The 15587-nt window shown below is 41.4% G+C and overlaps 1 protein-coding gene across 1 annotated transcript in view; it reads left to right on the top strand.

Annotated features, from left to right (window-relative positions):
• The first annotated feature begins 2919 nt into the window (after window positions 1-2919).
• Window positions 2920-15587, top strand: part of LOC101995772 (disintegrin and metalloproteinase domain-containing protein 5-like) — a 34669-nt gene continuing 22001 nt past the window's right edge. The window contains exons 1-12 of the mRNA XM_013351963.1: window positions 2920-2974; window positions 4325-4404; window positions 4914-4969; window positions 6962-7040; window positions 7345-7421; window positions 8156-8333; window positions 9163-9228; window positions 10392-10463; window positions 10646-10803; window positions 11605-11686; window positions 13617-13753; window positions 15426-15581. Coding sequence (XP_013207417.1) covers window positions 2920-2974; window positions 4325-4404; window positions 4914-4969; window positions 6962-7040; window positions 7345-7421; window positions 8156-8333; window positions 9163-9228; window positions 10392-10463; window positions 10646-10803; window positions 11605-11686; window positions 13617-13753; window positions 15426-15581 — 1196 coding nt within the window. The remainder of the gene's footprint in view (window positions 2975-4324; window positions 4405-4913; window positions 4970-6961; window positions 7041-7344; window positions 7422-8155; window positions 8334-9162; window positions 9229-10391; window positions 10464-10645; window positions 10804-11604; window positions 11687-13616; window positions 13754-15425; window positions 15582-15587) is intronic.

The following is a 15587-nucleotide window of genomic DNA, read 5'->3' as shown; positions in this document are numbered from 1 at the left end:
CTTCACTGACTCTCGGAGCTCTTCCGGTTCCTCTTCACTGACTCTCGGAGCTCTTCCGGTTCCTCTTCACTGACTCTCGGAGCTCTTCCGGTTCCCTTCAGGTTCTCCCGCGGTCTGCAATCCACTCCCACTCCCCATTCCCCACCCACCACCTCACCACTTGAGCTTTGCAGCCTGGCCCTCCAAAGTCAAGTGCTGGAATGAGAGCCGTGCTGTTGTGTACCCTGTAGCCCCGACGACAGGAGTTGTACTGTTGGAGACCAGCTTCAACAAAAACGTAGGACCGTACTAGGAGGGAGTTCCAGTGAATACTGAATTGCCTGTATTTAATTTTCTACACACTTTTATAACCACTACAGTAGGGAGAAGAAGACAAAAGATTGCTTTAACATGATACAAAGGACAGCTAGAACAGTTACTTCCTTCAATACTTTTGAGACATCAAGTCTTTAGCATTCTGTTGTTTAGGCAACAAATCCACCCAGGGCTGCATCTAATAAGGGCAGCATCTCCTTCGAGTGTTGTAATAAATGTCCCCCTTCCTAGAGACAGATGGGAGACACAGGGAGAAGAGAATTCAAATTTAGGCTCTCTCTTAGTCAAACCAGTCCAAGAGGAAGCCGCTATATTTCTATTACTTAATGCTTCATCAATGGAAATACCACAAAAATAAATAACTTGATTAAAAAAATCAAATTGATCATGGAACCAGACAGTTCTTAAATGCTAAAATATGGTCGAGGAACATTTAAGAAAATATTCGACAACCTTCACCATCCAGAAAACTCAGAGCTACTTTGAGATTTCTTCTTACTCCCATGAGATGGGAAAAGAAAAAAAGATGGCAAGGCTTTTCTGTATTTGGGAAACGGGATATGTATTTGATGCTGGTGGGAGTGCAAACTGGTGTAGCCACATGGAAATAAGGAGGTAAGATATAGGTGTACCATATGATCCAGCTATACTCAAAGTACTTATGTTTTACTGTGGAAATACTTGATTATCCATGTTTATTGCTGCTGAAGTCATAATATCCAGGAAACAGAAGCAGCCTAGATGTTCATCAGCTAATGAAAACATAATGAAACTGGCATACTTTCCCAGTGAAACATTGTTTAGCTATTAAGAAAAACAAAGTGATGAAATCTGAAGGCCAATAGATGGGGCTGGAAACACTCATTCTGAGCGAGGGAGGCTTGGCGCGGGAAGATGAATAGCAGTTTTGTCTCGTGTGTGTTCTCTACACAGTCAGGAAGCAACCCAAAGACCTTAGTGGAAGGCAGACACTTTTGGTAATTACTGCCAGTTTAACAACAGTGGAAATACCTCCATTTTCTTTATTTTATGGATATAATATAAATGCAGAGACATGTCACAAATACCACTTATTAACATACACTAACCATTCAAAATGTTGCCACCATCCTATAGGAATCCCTTGGCCTGGGCTGCTGATGTTAGCTTGATTTGTGAAATAACCAGGCTAGCTAAAAGATAAAACAATTGTATTTTTATTTATTAAAAGGGGCAAACTCATGAAACAGGAATGAGAAGTCCAAACTTCTCTGTTCTGCAAAAGAACCACAGAGAGAGAGAGAGAGAGAGAGAGAGAGAGAGAGAGAGAGAGAGAGAGAGAGAGAGAGAGAGAGAGAGAAGAGAGAGCGCACCTGGGTCATGTGCCCTAGAAAGTCACACCCTAACTTGGTCCCACCTCTTAAAGATAATTGGTTGACAAAGATTCCCCATCACTGGGCCCATCCAAAGGCAGTATCATGTTGTCCTGGATGTCCATTTTCTTCCATCCATTTTTTTAAAATTGATTTCAATGTGTGTAATATGGCAGGGAGCTTCTTAGTTACTGTGCAACTCGGGTGTGATAATGCCCAACAGAAACAATGAAGGAGAAAGGTTCTACCTGGCCCCTGATATTTCCTCTCTTTTCCTCTACTCCAGCAATTCTCAACCTGTGGGTCATGACCCTCTGCGGGGCCCCATATCAGATTATTTACATTATGGTTCATAGCAGCAGCAAAACTGCAGTCATGAAGTAGCAATGAAAATAACCTTATGGCTGGGGGTCACCACGACATGAGGAACTGTATTAAAGAGTCGCAGCACTGGGAAGGTTGGGAGTAGGGAGTGCTCTCTCTCCCTCCTCTCCCTTCCTCCAAGTCCATGATGACAGGAGCAGCTTCTACACACACGTCTGCCAGGAAAAGCAGCCACTCCTCTATGCTCTCCTCCAGCTGTGGTGGATCAATACCTTCTGAAGTCATGGTCCAAGATAAACCTTCAAAGCGTCTATGTCCCACTATGCCCCTCCCTTGCCCCCTCCCCCGTTTCATTCTACTTTCCTGGCTTTTGTATTTACTTCATCTTATATGCCCATCCCTTTAAAAGACTAATTAAAGGAGAAAGCCAAGGTGGCAGGGTTAGAATGTGACAATATGATCCGCAGAGAATTGTTTGAAAATCTGTTTGACCAAGGACTATTTTACGGGAGCGTTGTGCGTGCAGCTGTGAAGGTGAAAAGCCATCGTTTTATAGTGCTCAGTTGTTCAGACAATAGGCTAGAACATCATGGAGGACACGCGGTGGCCATCAGTAACTTGAACATTTTCGTGTGGTTTTTCCTCAGTCAAGCGGACATTTCAAAGAACAATAAATGATACAAAGAAAACCAGCTCTCCCTAGCCTGAAGAGTAAAGCCTAGGCAGCAGCCTTCCTTTCGCGGTTGGAAGGATGGTTGGTGCAGGCAGCCTACCCGGAAGTGTGCATCCCAGACCCGGGCCCTTTCCTTGCCGGTTTCCCTGGAGACAGCCCTGTGGGGTCAGTTGCACGCGCTGCCATTACTGGCCACAACGCCCTCCTGCCAGGCCTGATGCTCCTCAGTTCGGCTCCAGGACCACCGAGGGAGCCATGTTCCTCCTTCTAGTGCTGTTTATGGGTCTTAGTGGGCTGCAGGCCGGCCAGAGTGAGTCCGGAGATCCAAGAGTCTCTGAGGGGCCAGGGTGACTGCGTGGCAGGGTGGATTTCACCTAGCCCTGGCTCACACACTGCTCTGGCTTTCTCTTTGCACCTCCTCTGTTGCAAAGCAGTCCCTGGAGTGGGACCGGTTTTCTTAACTGTAATGTGCATGACAATGAATCGTTTTCCCTTTGCCAGTTCTGTTACCGTGTAAGTGGTAGTCAATATTCAACCAATCAACATTAAAAAAGTGTTTATCCAAAAAAAAAAAATCCTTTTTTGGCAACTGCTGCCCTCCTTGAATAAGTTCTTTTTCAAAATTTTAGTTAATATTTTTATACAATGTTTTTTTTTTGTTCCATGGTATCTTTTTTAAATTAATTTTATTGAGCTATACATTTTTTTCTGCTCCCTTCCCATCCTCTCCCCTCCCCTTTAACCCTCTCCCATGGTCCCCATAAGCCCAATTTACTCAGGAGATCTTGTCTTTTTCTACATCCCACGTAGATTAGATCCATGTATATCTATCTCTCTTAGGGTCCTCATTGTTGTCTAGGTTCTCTGGGATTGTGATTTGTAGGCTGGGTTTTCTTTGCTTTATGTCTAAAAGCCACTTATGAGTTTATACAATGTATTTTGATTATATTCTCTCCCCTGCTCCAGATTCTCTCTACCTCCCTACCTACCCAGCTTCATATTCTTTCGCTGTGTCTCACTCAGCCCCACCCCCAAATCATAAGATAAAAGGCTCAATAAGATAAAAGGTACCAAATTAAAATAAAAAACAAGCTATCTGTTTTGTGCTGGTCAACTACTCCGTGCGTGGCACGTCGGCTACCCAGGAGTGTGATTGATATATACAGTGCCATTCCATTAGAGAAAACTGATGTTTGCTTTCTTTTTTTTTCTTTCTTCTTTTTTTGACACAGGGTTTTTCTGTGTAGCTTTGGAGCCTGTCCTGGATCTAACTCTTATAGACCTGGCTGGCCCCGAACTCACAGAGATCGGCCTCCTGCCTTTGCCTCCGGAGTCCTGGGATTGAAGGCGTGGGCCACCACCGCCCAGCGATTTTTGCTCTCTTAGAAATCATCGTTCTTTCTTCAGGATGGTACTCTGTTTCTAAGCTTTTCGTATCCCTATAGTTCCGTATTTAGGCAGTTTAGCTGTGAAGTGAGAGGAGAGAGGACAGTGGGAAGGGAGAAAGGGGAGAGCAGGGGAGAGGGAGGATGGATAAGCAACAGTCAAATCGTGGGAAAGGGAAAGGAAGAAATGTATAAATCACCCAAAGCAGAGAAACGGATGCACAATCAGACTTAAAACGGATCTCAAAATAGATCTCACTTATTTTTGTTTCTAGGCCCTCAGAAAACCATCCTGCAGACCACAGTTCCCGAAAAGATTTCATCACTAGATGTGGAAAAAGACCCTGAAAATCATGTAATAGCAACAGCATCTTTATACGCTGCCCGTGTGAAGTGCAATCATGACTGAAGCTGGTCAGATAGAGGTGGAGCTGCTGGAGTCCAGCAAAGCTTCACTGCAGCAGAGCATTGTGGGATAGGAACTTCCGGGATGGGGCCTCACAGGTGCCAAAAAGGTGGCGAGCAACTAGAATGTCCCTCCAGGATGGGATGGGGGTGAGGCTGTGATATGGGGGAAGGTGTGAGGTGAAGTAGGCTGTCTGGGGGGCACTGGGCGTATCTGACTAAGCCAGAAGATACCAGTTAACACCAGACAAGCTTCTGCCCTAGCCCACCAGGCTACAGGTGCTCGGCTTCATCACTAAATTCTCAGTTCAGCATCTTAAAGGTGCAGAAATCCACAAGGGAAGGGAAGTCAAAAGGCCCTGGCATATTCTTAATAGTTTTATTATTCATTTAAAACATAAAGTGGAATATACAGGTAAATTAGCATGTGACTGACATTTTAAAAAATTCTTGTTGCAGATTGCCTATCTTATTACAATAGCTGAGAAACCATATTTTGTCCATCTTAAAAAGCAGTAAGTAATTATTTTGTCATTCCAAATTTAAATTTTTTGACTTTTATAGGAGTTAAGATTAAAATCATTACAGTTCTAATGTAATTAATGTCTATTGAATGTTGGCCATTAGACAAGGCCCTAGGCATAAAAAGGAGAATAAAACAAGACACACGGGGCATTTATAATATAGGAAGATATATTCTAAGGCACTAACACAAGAAACAGAATTTTATTAAAATATGGTGATAAATACATAGGAAATGTTCTTAGCAATTCAATGCAGCCTTTTTGGAATAGCGGTAAGATGTGACTTGATAAAGGATAGCGATAAAAGGATTTGGAAAAATAAGTAGGAGATAAATTCTAGAATATGTGTAAGGACAACGCATATGGACATATGCAAACACCGTGTTCATATGGGTCAGGTGATCAGTGGGAGGGTTGTTGGGGATGGACCATCGGTTACAGCATGAGGAAGACAGATTCCATAGACCTCAAGACAGAATCAGTAGAACAATTGAGAAACAGTGAAGGACCACAGATAATTAGGCTGCTGCTCAAGAAAAAGGTTAGGTTATTGTGCATTTAAGTGCTGATTACACACCGTGGGAGGATTTGTAGGAAGACTGAGCATGTATGTCCGAGTCGGTATTTTCTACTGGAGAAGTATATGTAAGACCGGCTCTCTGAGGATGTTCAATAAGTATATTGACTTATTAGTAAACAGTAGCCATGTTATTAATGCTTATAAACCTTGGGAAATATGAACACTTTGGAATTAGATGGGAAAGTGTGTAACTAGCATGGAAGACGAAGCTGAAGGAGCAGAGTTGCAGGGCAAGAGGCAGGAGAGGAGGTGTGAAAAATAGAGACATTGGAAGGAGCACTCATTGTTGCAGACGGTCATCTGGGTAATCTGGACAGTTACGGTCAGAAATGTGTCTTTTGGATTGAAAAAACTGATGGTTTCAGATCTTTTCCACAGAACCTTAATAACCAAGAAAGCAAAAGATGTAATTATAGATGTCACTTCTGATAAAAGGATAATCTGTTGACAATTAAAACAGCACAGAGCAGTGCCAGAGCATGACATCAAGCCGGAATCCTTTAGGCTGTAGTCACGTGTAGACAACTTTTCTAATAGCACAGGGTAAAAAAAGCCTATGGAACCATGGTAGAGAGAAATGATTCACAGCTCAGTACACTCACAGGGTGGAATCCATGGCACAGGTGTAAGGGCTTTCTTTGAAATAAGAAAGTCACCACATTAAGGAAAGGAGTAAGGCAGGCTCAGATGATGGGGTGAGTGGCTTGAAGGATGTGTGTTATGATTGTAGGAACGGGGTCAAATACTTTAATATTTACTGGGGTGGGAGATTATGGAAGAAATTTTTGACCCTTGTTATTAAGAAGTGTAGACCCAGCACTCAGGAGACTGAGGCAGGAGGATTGCAATGACTCCGGGGTTCAGTTGTGTCTACATAGTTATATTGAGAAGGAAGAGGAAGAGGAGGAGGGGAAAGGGGATAAGGAGGAAGAAGAGGATGGAGGAAGCAAGGGAGGAGGAGGGGAAAGGGGAAGGGAGAAGAGAGAGAAGAGGATGGGGGCAGAAAAGGAGGAAGAAGGCAGTCACAATAGGGACTTGGATTTAGCAAGCTGATTGAATATGAATTTGTGGCAAAACCAAGATAATCATTTAAAATTGGTGTTACTCCCACATTCTACTTAGAGATTCAAATATAAAATCTGATGTCAATGAGTGACAGAAACAAAGATTTGAAAGACCCTGGGTGTCGGAGTCTATATTATTTCTTTGAGTTATCTGCTGTTCCGAGCTGCCCATTAATCAGCATGTTAGTTTTTTCGCTATTCCAAAGGCTAATATCAGCAAGAGGAAATATTTAGACAATAGAATATAGCAAGCTGACAGGTATTCAATTAATTTTTATGTAAAGACTGTTGCCTTTTACATTTGTCCCATCGGAAGATGTTTTTGGGATTTTTGCATAGATCATATATAACTTCAACTTCAGTGATCTACACATATGACAACAATGATATCCGTCGTTCTCAACCTCTGTCTTTTCTGGTAAGCCTTAAGGTTTCTTTCATACAGATTTGCTATCTGGGTTTTCTTCTTTAAAACAAACCATCTCTAGTAATTACTTTAGTATTATTTTATACATTCACTGGAATTGTATAACACACTACTTTCTGCTTGATACACGTTGTGTAACACACTACTTACTTTCTGTTTGAGACAAATTTGTTGGTAATTGACTTTTAGACCAAAGTATTGAGGTAGGTAAATGATAAATATAAATGACATGTCTTGGGTGTGTATTTAAGAATGAGTTAACCATCTGCTTTCATTTGTACATTTTTTTTTTTAGGAAAGTTGCACTTACAATGGATATGTCACAGGTTTTCCAAACTCTCTTGTGACGCTCAGCATTTGCTCAGGACTCAGGTTGTATATACTATTTAAAGATATTATCATAGCTAGGTTTCTGTTGCTGTGAGAAAGACTATGACCAAAACAACTGGGGGAGGAAAGGGTATGTTTAATCTTATACTTCTAGTTAACAGTCCATCACTAAAGTCAGGGCAGGCATTGGGAGCCAGGACTGAAGCAGAGGCCATGGAGGAATACTGACTTGTTTTCCCTTGACTTGACCAGTTTCCTTTATTATGCAACTCAGGACCACCTGCCCAGGGGTGGCAGCATCCATTGTAGCCTAGACCCTTCACACCCATCATTAATCAAGAAAACACTCTGCAGACTTGTCTATAGGCAATCTGATGGAGGCATTTTCTCAATTAGGATCCCCTCTTTTAAAAGATGTCTACGTTTGTGCCAAGTTAACAAAAATGACCAGCACAGGACCCAAGACTAAGGAAGAGTACCTGCAGCCTCAACAGGCTAGTCCAGAAAGCCGGTACATAACACACCAGAGAGGACTATTAATTGTTTCGAAGCACACGTCCATGCCTGTACCTGATCTCTTCCATGTCTGTAATAGGCAGGCGTATGCATTCATAGTACAGTGGTCTAGTTCTGGTATAACCCTGAAGAAAATGCAGGTGAAGTAGGCAAACAAAGTTGACTTTGGCATTAAGAAAATCCTGACCAAACTCTACCATTAGAATATTATAGATTTGGTTGAATCATTTCAGACTTTCTTTGATTGTTCTAATATTCAGGGGAACAATACAATTCGAAAATGTCTCCTATGGAATTGAACCTGTGGAAACCATATCGGGATTTGTGCACGTGATCTATGAGATCACAAATGACAACATTGAGATTCCTGTATTAGAAGAAAATCAGAGTTACTATTGGTATAATAATTCACAATTTCAATTCAAAAGGAACGTGAAGGTATGTGTTTACTCTTTCAACTCATTTTATATAATCTTATGAAATGAAAAATGCTTTTGAAGTACACTTTAATGTGGTTTTATTTTTTTAAATGAAGGTCCTGTGCCATTTTTAATAGCTAGAGGATTTACAGTTGAAATTAGACACGGGTTCAGTAGAAACTTAGGTTATTAATCTCAGAAACAAGGAGATTTGAACTTAGAACTGAAAGTGGCTAAAGTTTTAATCCCTGTGCTTCTAGATCATTAACACAGAATATTCCTCCAATTATTCAGGTCATGTAGATGAAAGTATTAACTCTTTTGTGGCAGTTCAAAAATAGATAATTTCAATGACGTTCATAAGGTAAAATAGAGTAATGACATTTCCATTATCAAAGACCCATAAACTGGCTTGGCAGTATGCCTGGCTCTAGTAACACTATCAACTGCTAACTTTGGTAGGATTTTCTCTGAAGTACATGGTTAGCTAAATCAGCTTCCTCATTCCTCACACTTGGTAGCAAAAATATCTTCCTACATGGATAGTTTTAGATTATCAGAAGGATCAAGAAAAGCAAGGCTTGGGTTATAAACCTAGAATTTTATTTTGAGTATTAAAAAATCAAGATTCCTGAGTTCTCATCCAGCTTGAGATGTCTAACTGAAAGTTCTTGCTAATGGCAGCATTTCTGTGCTGGGAAATCCTCTGAATGGCAGCAAAATTTTGTGTTTGAAAACAGCCTTATTACAGTTTGTAGCAGATGTCTTCTATCTTATTTATAAATATAATTTTAACAGAAGATGGCATTTAAAATTTTTTCTCAGGACCCATGTCGTGTGTCTTTCAGAAAACATCATCAATCAAGTTATCCCCCCGGTACTTCGAGATGGATATTGTCGTGGATAAGAAGCTGGTGTGTCCTAGTCTTTCTATTGCTGTTTGTTTTGACAGTCTCCTAGATGTAAACAGTGTGTTATGACCATATCTGCATCCATCCCCCTGTCTCGTCCTCCCTCCACTTCTGTGACCCCTTTCTTATTATTGAATGTGTGGGCATGTCTTGTCTGACAGTATTGTAGCACTTAGAGCCTACAGCTGGGTAAGACTGGAAAAGACTTCTGCGTCACAGGAGCCGACATACTTTCTTCTTACACAGTGGGGGCTAGCTCACGGACAGTGAGCTTTCACTTCAGGTCTAGCTTGATGGCTCTGTGTCCCGTACCCAAAGTATGTGGTCTTCTCAGCAATAGAATTTCAGTGCCTATTTCGTATGGGTAACCAAGAAAAAGCTGGCAATCGTATGTATGTTTTTGGGAGCCTTTGGCATCAGAGGTATCCAGCATTTGGCACTGGGATTTTTTTGTTTCAAAACCTATGCCTTGCTCCTGGGAGCAGTATTATCCTCACTAGCAGGTTACCTCTGTTCATGTTCTTCTAGAATGCTAATGCTTAGTTAGTTTATAAACTAGTAGCTTTCTGTATGCTCTTAAAACCATCTTTGGTTTGGGTTGCCTCTCTCCCCTCCCCTTGTCTCCCCCTCCCCTTGCCTCCTCTCGCCTTCCCTCTCACTCCTGTATTCATTTCAATCGTTCTGTGGCTAGCATTCCTCCCTTACGCTTTCATACCCCCCCCCGTGCCTCTTCTGTGTTTCCTCACGCATGGTTCCCCTCCTAGTTCCGGTCTTCTGTAGACATGCATCCCAAGACCCATGAGTACTTCTACCACTTTTCCTTATGGCTCTACTGCTACCAGCCATTGTGGTGTTTTGCCTGGCTTCCTCAGCTATTGTGAATGTGAACTGTTGTGTGCAACTGTTGACATGCATCCGTCTGTGGAGACAGTATGGCTGGAGCCGTCATGACTCCACCTTGCTCCTGGTCTACAATGTATTGTATGATGTTAAAATTCATGTTATTGGGCATTTTGAAATAATTATTTGCTTATCATTATTGATTTTATGGGTTTCCATCAGAATGTAGTCTTACTGCTTATTCAGAGGACAACACGTTTGTTTGTTTAAAAGCATGCCCTTGTTACTTTAGATCCATTCATTCTTCAATATTGCTTGTTTTTCAGTTTGATTACATGGGCTCTGACATTAAAACTGTGATACAGAAAGTTACTCATGTCATCGGCCTTGTCAATACTGTGAGTTTTCAAAAGCAAATTTGTCTATATAATCTGTAAAACCAGAGATATGGATCTATGCCATATAGTTTGCTGCGCTCTTATTGTGTAACCAAACGTACCATGTTAAATATGTTTTTAAGTGTTTCGAGAGATGTTCAAATTCATATAGAAATTCCTTTATCTTTTTATATTTTTTTTAGATGTTCTCCATGTTAGAACTGACGGTTGTAATACATTCCATTGAAATCTGGTCAAAGGGAAACAGAATTTCCGTCCCAGAGAGTCCTAAGAGTTTGCTGATGGCATTTTTAAACTGGAAACGAGACCACAAACAGAAGCATGTTTCATACTTACTGGCGTAAGCATATATCCTGTCTCTACTGACATTGAAGGAATAGCTCAAATGACATTACTTATAAAGATACACATTTGTTTTCTGTATATTGTTTTCTAATTTCTTGGATATCATGAATATAAAAAATATGAAGCTATGAAGGCTTCTCCCTTAGGACTAATATGAGGAAAACTGCGCACACTTTTCTTAAAGAACACAGACCGCCGGAGATGAGAAAGATGGTGGAGTGCTTGCTGGTGGCTGCAGCCGCTGGTCTGGAGACAGCGGCTCCACTTTCCTATCAAACAGAACAAAACCTCAAGAATAATGGCAAATTAGAAGTGGGTGAAAAAGAATCAAACTGCTTTGGCTTACAAATATCTGTGACCTGCTATCAGATCTCGATAGTTCCGTTTCTTACCTAATTAATTAATCACCTAGTTAATATTTTTATTTTTAAATAAATATCTATTTACTGTTAATGATAAATGAATGACAAGGCCTCAAAAGTGAAGTTTTAGGGATTCCTAGCTAAATAGATACTCAAAGTTTTATACACACGCATACAGAGTATATGGAATCAAACTGAAAGCTGCCATTACTAGATGATTAGGTCTTATCCTTATATATTCCCAGATAGCTATGAAATTCACAACTAACATTGAAATATTCTTAATATTGAAGCTTTGGGGAAATATATCTAAATTGTACAACCCTGAGTGGCATAGAGCTGAGAATATAGTACATGTTTTATAATATTTCATCCTATGAAAATTGCTGATATTATTAACACTGCTTTCCGATATACACCTGTTCATTTTGTAGCTTTGACGAGCATCCTGCTTCCATTGGAGCCCTGTATCCAGGGGAATTGTGCAGAGTGGATTTTGACGTTGCTGTTGCCCTGGTATGCAGTTTTATCCGATTTTCCTTCCCTACTCTTTTTTTTTCCATGTTTCAAAAATTTCTAAATATCTTATCAGAGGAGAAAATCTTCTATTTATTTGTTTAGTCTTCTCATACAATACACCTGATTGTACTTCCCACTCTCCTCTCCTTCCACTCCCCGCTCCCATCTGCCCTAGTTCTATACCCTATTTCTGTCAGCCCCATTCCCCCCGCCCCAGAAAAGAACAGGCTTCCCAGTGGCATCAACCGAATATGTTATCGCAAGTTAGAGTAAGACTAGGTACAAACCCTCACATTAAATCTAGGCAAAGAAACCCAGTAGAAGAAAAGGGGTCCCAAGAGCAGGCGAGAGAGTCAGAGACACCCTAATTCCCACTGTCAGGAGTCTCCCCCAAACACCAAGCCAACAACCATAGAATATATGCAGAGGACCTAGCTATGAAGGTCCTGCAGGTTCTGTGATGCTGAGCCAGTCAGTCTCTGTGAGCCCTCCTGTGCCCTGCTTAGTTGGTTCTGTGGCAGTATTCTCCTGCTGTCTTCCACCCCTCTGGCTCCCCCAATTCATCCTCCCCCTTTTCTGCTCTTCTACTCGCTGAGATTGGGAGCGCTTTCAGGGTATGTGTGTCACTTCAATTTCCTTAGTCTGTATTTTGGGGTGCAGTAAACCCCTGTCTAAGCATTTTGTGTTGGTTATGTGTCAGGAGTAGCATGATTTTCTTGTTTTTTTCTGCTGCATTATTACTGCAAGTGTGGCTAAACTTTATGTGTTAGCATTGTGTGTCCCAACGGCACGTCAGAGAATCCGCAGGCTCTCTGAGCAGGAGCGAATGCCTTTTGTAGACCACAGTGACTTCCTTTTCCTTTCTTCTTGCATGGCTGTTCTCTTTCTTTTTTGACTGATTGTTCCTGCTAGGTTTTCAGTGCTGTGTGTTGAAGGAAATGGTGGGAGCAGGAATCCCTTCCTTGTATCAACTAGCGGGCAAGCTCTGCTTATGATATTCACAGCCCAAACATGGACACTTTTTGTTGGTTGATATTCAACTCGACCACCTTTATTCTGTCCTCACAGGTACAAACTGGACATCACAGCTAGCAGATACATAAAAATTTATGATTAAATTGAGAACATTTAAACAAATGCGATACTTTAAATGATGTCATAAAGTCACTCGAAAAGCATACGTGAGACTGTCCATTTTGTTTTTTACATTTAGCTTGTGGGCAAAAAACATTGTCTGAGGCTGTTGTTCCTTTCAGAATCCCAGCTCAGGGACCTGGCAGCTCTCACTCTGCAGGAAACATGCCTCCAACATGGAGGTCTCTCCAAAAGTCCCCACTCCCCACATAGCCACTGTTTTCTTAATATGGTCAAGATAGAGACTGCACAAAGGCAGTATTTACACAAGCTATTCATGAATGATTCCCCACCCCCCTAGTGTATTGGATGAATCAGAAGAGGTCAAAACTAGCTTCCTCTCCACAACAGAAGGACATCATAGAGGCCATTAATACTGGGAAATCTGAGTTACTGAGACCCATTGATGAATGCAGATTTAATTATTGAATAGAAGATTAAAGGCACTGTGTCAAAGTTACATCAAAGAAGGCTTAAAAATGAGGTGGTGTTCAGGTGTCACCCTTCCTAAGGCAGCTGTGTGGCTGTCATTTAACAACAATAATAGTACTCGGAAGTCAAACTTCCTCTACTGATCCACCATGTTTAATGAACCCATTAGCAAGACATTTGTATCACTACTGCAGCTGCATCCATGGAGGTGTCTCAGATATATTAATAAATTGATTGTCATCAAAACATTTATATCACTACTACAGTTGCATCCATGGAGGTGTCTCGAACGTGTTAATAAATCAGTTTTCCCGGCAGTCAGCGTAGCTTTGCTAACTCCTTCCCTTCTGTTCATGTTCAGTATCCCAAAGGCTTATCGTTAGAGTCATACAGTGTCATCATCGCACAGCTGCTGAGCCTCGGCATGGGCCTCACGTACGACAACACCGACACCTGTCACTGTACAGGAGATGTTTGCCTGATGACGCCCAAGGCAATGTAAGACAACCTTCTTTACTAAGCACACATGTTTCCTCTTGCTTTCAACTGGCTTTCTGTTTCTTTTAGCTGAATTAAAGTATTGATTATATACATATATATATACACTATATATTATGTATGCTATATATAATACACACACACACACATATTTTTTGACGAGCTGTTATGCTCTTTTCCTTAGTGAACATGTGGATTTTAAACCCCACCCACTGTGTTGTGTGTCTTGATAGCCTCCACCTGCACTTCTCTTTTCTCTCAGTGTTTATTTTGCTCTTTTTGGTATATAATGCTGCTACAGCATCCTGATGTTCATTATGAAATTTTGATTCATGAGTATATTATGCATTGATCAACTCTGAATGTTGAGCCTCCTCTCAGCTTGGCACTTTGTTTCTTTTCTGTGATGACATTAAAAGCTGTCCTAATTGTTTTGTGACACTGTCTCAAAGTTGTCCTCCTGTCCCAATAGTTTTGAGATACGGAATGCATTAATGCTAGCTCTAATCACCCTGCCATGCCTGGAAGGCAGAACTTATTTCTTTCATCAGGGCAGACCTTTCTCTCTATTTTCTTCTCCCTGCTCCCCATGGCATCTGGCAGCCACTATCCCACTGCCAATTTTTATAAACTCAAAAATTTAAGTCCTATTTTTCAAAATTTTAAATCCTATTTTTAATGTGACATTTTCCTTCATGTCCCTGGATCCTCTCACTTAGCTGAATGTCCCCTAGGCCCACCCACATTGTTGCAAACGAGAGGACTATGTACTTTTTTTGTGGCTGAATAGCTGCAAAGACACACATTTGATTTCTCTCCCCATTTTGTGACGAGCATGTGGGTTGATCCTATATTGTGGTATTTGTGAAGGCTGTGGCAGTGAGCATGAGAGCCCAGGTGTCCCTTTGACACTTGCTCCATCTCCTTTGTTTACATACACAGCAGGCATTCTGGATCTCTCTGTAGGGTCACCCCACTTTTGAGATACTGTCATGCAATAACTACAATAATTTCTATTTCTTTCACAGTAGGTAAGCAATGCTTTAATTGCTTTCTCTGGCTGGTGGTGCCCGCTTTCTTGTCTGTTTGATCTTGGGGAGGAGGGAGCCTCTTTGATCTATCTTTTCCTATCAAGTTCTGTAGTTACAAAGTCATGAATCCCACGTCACTCATGGGGAGGGCAGGCAGATAGAAAATGTCTAGGCCCTATGTGGTCCTTTAGGTCTTGGGTTTCTGTTAACTGGCATCTCAGCTTTGCAGACTTCTCACCTTATTTTATGAATTTTCATGTATACTTGGTGAGGAGAAGCTGAATGATAACACGCGTCCATGGATAAGAGACTTTAGTGTCTATGATGCTGCTGTCTAGGTAGCAGAAGTCGGGAAGGATCCCTGGATTAGTACCTTGCATGTACTGAGGGGCCACCTGCACCACGTTCTACATAAGTACAGTATGTGACAATTTTTTAAAATCATATCATTAGTTTTCACTTTTTCTTGGTAGATGTAAAGAAGTCTGAGAAAATATCTTAGCAATCCAATCACTGTGTTCAAAAGTGCACTTTTCTGTGAAGGATGGCGGGCACTCTTGAAATCTTTGTCAAAACACGGCATTATGGGAACTGGGGTACATGGCAGAAGCTTTGACCATGCACACACTGTTATGTTCTAGATATTTTGGGGGCATGAAGAGTTTCAGTGCCTGCAGCTTGGATGACTTTAAACAGTTGTCTGTGGGCAAAGACCTTGGATGTCTCCAGGACTGGCCTATGGAGAGGAAACGTGTACGCAGGCCGAGACGGATCTGTGGCAATGGCGTGCTGGAGGGAAAAGA

The sequence above is a fragment of the Microtus ochrogaster genome, linkage group LG7_11 (genome assembly GCF_000317375.1).
Source record: "Microtus ochrogaster isolate Prairie Vole_2 linkage group LG7_11, MicOch1.0, whole genome shotgun sequence".
Classification (NCBI taxonomy): Eukaryota; Metazoa; Chordata; class Mammalia; order Rodentia; family Cricetidae; genus Microtus; species Microtus ochrogaster.
Note: the sequence above shows the minus strand (reverse complement) of the source record. Positions and strands in the feature narration are given on the sequence as shown.